The sequence below is a fragment of the Elephantulus edwardii genome, unplaced genomic scaffold (assembly GCF_000299155.1).
Source record: "Elephantulus edwardii isolate Elephantulus edwardi_28Jun2011 unplaced genomic scaffold, EleEdw1.0 scaffold00028, whole genome shotgun sequence".
Lineage (NCBI taxonomy): Eukaryota > Metazoa > Chordata > Mammalia > Macroscelidea > Macroscelididae > Elephantulus > Elephantulus edwardii.
Window position 1 is genome coordinate 9,656,618 of NW_006399778.1, and position 6,090 is coordinate 9,662,707.

The 6,090-nt window shown below is 46.7% G+C and overlaps 1 protein-coding gene across 1 annotated transcript in view; it reads left to right on the forward strand.

The window, feature by feature from the left end:
- Positions 1–2,133: 2,133 nt before the first annotated feature.
- The window catches only part of HSPG2 (heparan sulfate proteoglycan 2), a 106,495-nt gene continuing 102,538 nt past the window's right edge, over positions 2,134–6,090 (forward strand). The window contains exon 1 of the mRNA XM_006883669.1: positions 2,134–2,190. Coding sequence (XP_006883731.1) covers positions 2,134–2,190 — 57 coding nt within the window. The remainder of the gene's footprint in view (positions 2,191–6,090) is intronic.

Below are 6,090 nucleotides of genomic sequence, written 5' to 3' on the forward strand. Positions count from 1 at the left end.
ATGGGGGTTTTGCACTGCCAACCCAAAGGTGGCAACTTTCTGACAGTTCGAATCCACCAGCCACTCTGCCAGAGAAAGATGGATGATTTTCTCCAGTGCCATTTACAGCCTCCAAAAAATGCACTGGAGGATCAGCTATGAGTCAATTCCAATTGACTCGACAGCCATGAGTGAATGTCTTAGGTAAATTCAATTGATTGATTGTCAAATGAGTGAGAGGTATGGGAATAGCATTCCAGCATTCACAAAGGCCTAAAGCCAAAACCCACACCCACTTCCCTTGAGTCTGTCCCATGACAGTCCTCCATGGGCTTTCCAGGTTTGTATTGTGTATCTTTATGGGAGGAAACTGACCATCTTCCTCCTGCACGTGCCCAGTAGATTTGAACCACTGACCTTACAATCTGAGGTGTTATCTACTACCTCATCAGGGCTCCTAGAGGCAAGAAAGTGTGCCCTCTGTTCCCTTGGGAGGCTGCTGTCCAGTTTTCAGGAGTCTTGGAAAGACTGTGGAGGTCTGTAGTAATGAAATGGGAAAGGCCAGGCCCAGCCTTCTTGCCACTAAAGATCCCCAGTGTTCTCAAAGACTTGGCTCCAGTCCAGCAGGGAATTGTTGATAGGATTATTCCATCATCTTACTTGCCCTTTCTTCATGTCAAGAAATAAAAAAAGACCTTTATAAATGTCCCGTTAGAGCATCTGGTCAGTGTGTGATAACCAGGGTCGTTGACGGGAATTTGGGCCAAAAGCAGAGACTGGATGTCTTTGATTAACTGGGCGGCCTTATTGCCCACACATGTACGATTTCCTTCCGTCAGTCTTTTTTCAGCGTTGATAACTCTGGACAAGGCACAAAGCAGAGACCAAGCACAGCATCTAATTCTCCCTCTCTGGTTTATCAGTTGTGTGGCCTTAGGCAAGCCTCTATTTCCTCCTTTGTCCTCCTCCATGTCTGATTTAAAGACCAAGTATTGTAATCTGCAACGAAGGTGTAATTGGCAGCGATGATGTAATCTGCAGTGGTGATGTCAAATTTGGAAGTCCCAGTGGCCAAATGCATTACAGGTTGTGCTGGTTATTGAAAGATTGGTGATTCAAGTCTACCATCCACTCCTTGGGGGAAAGATGGGGCAGTCTGCTCCCGTGATTATTTATGGACTACAGTGGTTTTAGTTTTAGCCACAGGCAACTATTGACATTTAAAATTTAACTCATTAATATTAAATTTTTAAATACAAAGTTCCGTTATTCATTTGCACCGGCAACCTTTCCGGTGCTCCATAGCCTCAAGAGGCTGGTGGCTTCCTCACTGGAAAATGCAGATAGAGAGCATCATAGCAGAAAGTCCCACTGGGCAGTGGTTTGTGCCTGGAGTGGTGGGTGCACAGTGATTGCCTCAGTAAAGAGTTGCTGTTGTTCTGCTGTCCCTTGTTTCTGGGGTGGGTTTGGGAGGTCTGTGATACTTCTTGGCCTTGATGGAAGGGGGATAGGATTGCACCTTGTTTCTCCCTCTACAGCTGAGGTCATCTCACTATGACTCCCCTGAAAACCCAGGCCAAACCTGTAGCCCATTGAATCAATTCTGGCTCGTGACAACCCCATGTATTACAGAATAGACCTGCTCTGTGCATTCTCTGGCCTGTAATCTCTATGGAAAGCCAGGCCTTTCCCCCACAGCACATCTGAGTGGGGCCAAAGCACCAACCTTAAAGTTAATCTCACCATCTCATCTCATCTCATAGGCATTGAGTTGGAACTTTCTGACCTTCTAGCAGGTTTCTGAGGCTTTAAATCCCATAGGAGAAGATTGCCCATCTTTGGTGGGTTTGAACCATCAGAGAGGCTTGGCCTTTGGATTAGAAGCACAATTCACTATGAACTAGGCCCCCAGGGCACCCTTTCAAGTTAATAGTCCAGTATGAATTGTTTGTGCCACCCAGGGATCGTCCCTCCTCTAACAGAACCTATAATATTGAAAAAAAATATCTGTGACTTTGCTTCATTCAGCCCACTCTTCCTCTTTGAATTTCCCCACCCACTCCCCTCAGCCTTTCTGCTTATTTCTCCTCCAGCTGCTGGCATCTGAACTCATCGTGTTCAGCCTCCACCATTCTCACTGCCCATTCCTGGGGAATGGGGGTACGAAAGGAGGCCTCCCTGACAGTCCCCAGTGTCCAGCTCCCAGCAGAGGTACGGGCTGCCGGCCCCTCGCAGCAGGGTGGAGATACTTTGTTGTGACGGGGGCACTGGGCAGCCTGCCCACTCCAACACGCCCATATCGGGGTGCCAAGCATGCTGTTTGCACTTGGCCTGGGCCTTAGAGTCTGGCCCAGTGCCCACAAATGCTGGCCTGCTTTGGCACCCCTGGGAACAAAGGCTGAACGTGGGCTTCTCTGCCTGATGGAAGACATAAGGATTCATTCTGGAGCTGGGTTCTGGTACTTTGGGGTTGAAGCTTGGCAGACACCAAGAGCTGAAGTGCTGTGCAGAGTTCCTGGCTGTGTCTTGGCCCTGTGTCTGACTGAGGACAAGAGGTAGGCAGAAGGATGGTTCAGGTTGGTTGGTTCACCACCCATCCTTCACACCAGACAGAAGGAGGAGGAGCCAATGGGAAAAGGGGTAGGAGAAGCTTGGGGGCCTCTGAGACATACATAAGATCACATCCCAGAATCATATTCTTCCCGCCTCCCTTCTTCTAGCCTCATCAGTGGAGGTGCTGCATGGAACAGGCATCGATGGTGCATTAACTGATGAGGACATTGAGAGTCAGAGAGGATGGAACATATCTCAGATCACATAGCCAGTCCATGGAGGACTCAGAACTCTGATTTGAATGCTTCCCGATTTGTCTACTCTGCCCATCTCGTCGCAGCTCTAAGGACAGTAACCCCTGGATACTGCTGAGGATTTGAACCTTGGTCTGACGACTTACACCTCTGTGGCCTTGGGCAATCCTTTTCCCCTCTGTGGGCCTCATGCTCCTCATCAGGGGAGTGGGGATAATTATACAGACATGCCTCCTTTTATTGTGTTTTGCTTTACTGTGCTTCAAAGATACCACATATTTTACAAATTGAAGGTTTGTGAGTTGAGCAAGTCTGTTGGTGCCACTTTGCTAACAGCATATGCTCACTTTGTATCTCTGTCTCACATTTTGGTAATTCCCAGTTTTCCAAACATTTTCATAATGCTGTTGTACACTTAATGTTGTTGTTGTTGTTGATTGCCTTCAAGTCAAGCACAACTCATAGTGACCCTATGAACAAAAGGCCTGAAGCCCCTTTACAACTATTGACATTTATCAAAGCGCATAGAGTTTGCACCATCTAGGGACTCACACTTGCTTTGCAGCTTTGTTAAATGTCCCCTTCCCTGTGTAAGCTACCCTCTGTCTAGCCTCTCCTCATCTTCCTCATCTTTTTAGCACTATCTTCATTTACCCTATAATTGTTTTATCTGTTAGTTTATGGGCTCTGATGGCACGATGAGTCTCACAGGAACTCCATGATGGAAATTTACTGTCACCTCTCTAGCAGAGATTTGGGGCATTTCTTCAATGACTTGCCCAAGGCCATCTAACCAGCAAGTGGCAGGGCTGGGCTCCCAGCTGGGCTCAGTGCTACCCCAGAACTCACTGTGCTGCCTCTTCCATTGGATAAAGGTCAGAACCTTTACTTAGACGTGGGGCTCAGGATCCATGTTTGAAGGATTGACTGGATAGGAACTCTGGTGGTGTAGTGAACAATGTACTGGGCTGCTAACCGAAAGGTTAGCAGTTCGAATCCATCAGCTGCTCCAAAGGAGAAAGATGAGGATGCTCCTATGAGTCAGAAGCAATGGGTTTGGCTTCTTGAGTTTTCAGTTTGTTCAGGATCCTCTCTTCCCTCCAGCCTTTTCTTCTCCTATTATTGGTCAGTTATCACTGGGCCCACTGCCCTGTAATGACAGATTTCATCTGATTGGAGAGATCAAGAGGCCACCTGAAGGCCCCAGACAGCCTGGGAGTTGAGCCTGGGCCCCTGGCTGTCCCTGGGCTGTCTGGGGCAGGTGTACAGGATGTTTCCTCAGGCAGCAGACATTCCTGGTTGGAAGTGACAGGCATCAGGGAGATTTACCATTTCCGGAAACCTGAGTCCCTCAGAGGTTGCCTGCTCCCTGCCAAGAATACACGCTTGTCCCTTGCCACCTCTTCCTGCCATTTTCTTGGCTGAGTCTTTGTGGTACAGAAGGGCCAGCTGTAAGCCGTAGAGGGCCTCAGACCCTAGACACCCCCAACAAAAAAGGCCTAGCCCTTCACTCTCCCAGATCCTCATTTTTATGGCCACTTACCCTGCCTTGGGGAGTCTGTGTCCCCAAAGAAAGGAAGGAGGGGCATTGTGGAAGGTGAAAGACTGGATCCAAGACCGGAGTTCTTAACTAAGCAGTTACAGTGGGCCTGGTATTGTTCATTGAACTCCACACACAATATACATTTATCCTCCCAACAACTTTATATGTAGGCCTAATAATAGCCCTATCATATGAATGAAAAAAAAAAGTCTCAAAGAGGTAAAGTCACCCATTGGCCAGTTAAGTGTCAGAGATAGGATTTGAACCCAGATCCTCCAGCACTGGTTGGTTCTTCTTGATGAAGTGGGTTTTCTGCTCTGGGCCTTGGGTTCCCTTTCTTTTGCGTGAGGACGTTGGGCCTGGTGTTGAGCTCCATGTTGATATACTGGGTTGTTTTGGTTTGGGGTCTTTTTTGTTTGTTTGTTTGCAATGAAAATAAATATCTTACTGGTTTTCATTAATTCACTTAAATACGGTCTGTTTTATAACACTGATTCCAATTGTACAATGCCATTATTTAGCTCTGGTTGAAACCTCCCTGCCCTTCCCTTTCCCTTCACCCTCCCATCCTCTCGCTGATCACTGATGTCTGCCCCATCTCCCTTTCCTCTGTCCCCTCCCGTCTCTCTCAACCTCCTCAGTTGTTTCTGTGTGTAAACCTTTCCTCACTCTTTTATTCCTTGTTGGTATAGCCTTGAGGGGGTGGAACAGGAATTATTTGGGGATGTGGAGGAGAGAAAGTTCTGGAGAGGTCACTCTTTGGGTGTGTGAAGGAATAGGTGTGGGAGAGAGGAAAGGAAAAAGTGACCATTGTAGTAAAAGTGCAAGAAATGCAGCTCTTGTAAAAGAGGACTGACATCAGGGTTGAGGGGAAACTAAGAAACGAGGGAGTAAGTAATGTATATTGCATGTAAACAGATGAGGGAAAGAACTGCTTAAAAGGAATATAGGATTAGGTATTATTTGTATGATAACAGTCCAGAATAAGAGCTGTGGACATTACCAGAGGAAAGTGGACTGAGGTTGGGGTGGGGAATGGTATAACAATGAAAGAATTTTTTTTTTCTTTTCAAAGAGAAAAGCGAACTGGGAGGGGGACAAGGAGTGAATGGAAATCCAAGTTCTCTATAAAAAGAAATGCAGCCAGAATGCTTGGTAGAAGTGGGGATGGGGAGACTTGATCTCACATACTTTGGACATGCTATCAAGAGGGACCAGTCTTTGGAAGAGGATATCGTGTTTGGTAACGTAGACAGTCAGCAAAAAAGGAAGACCCTCAGTGAGATGGATTGGCACAACACTGATTGTTGGATTGGCCTGGGACTGCCAGTGATTTGTTCTGTCACACATCGGATCCCTCTAAAATGGAGCAATCCCAGAGGAGAATGGTTCGAATCCACCAGATGCTCTTCTGGAAGAGAGACAATCTCCTCCTGTACCAGTCAGATCCAATTTGACAGTACATACAAAATAATAAAAATAAAATAAAATTTTAAAAAGTGATAGAATGGAGCTGACCTGAAGTCACCTAACAGTATTCAGAACAAACATCCTACACTGGGATTTTGGAAGCAGGAGTGGCATCCACTACCTAAACAATAAGCCTCAGAAACTATGAACTTTGATAAGTGTCAATAGCTGTAGAGGGGCTTCAGGCATTTTGTTCATGGAGTCACTATGAGTCGTGCTCACCTCAAAGACAATCAACAACAGCAACACACTGGGCTTAGTTCTTAGATTATCCACCTGAGTCTTTATCGT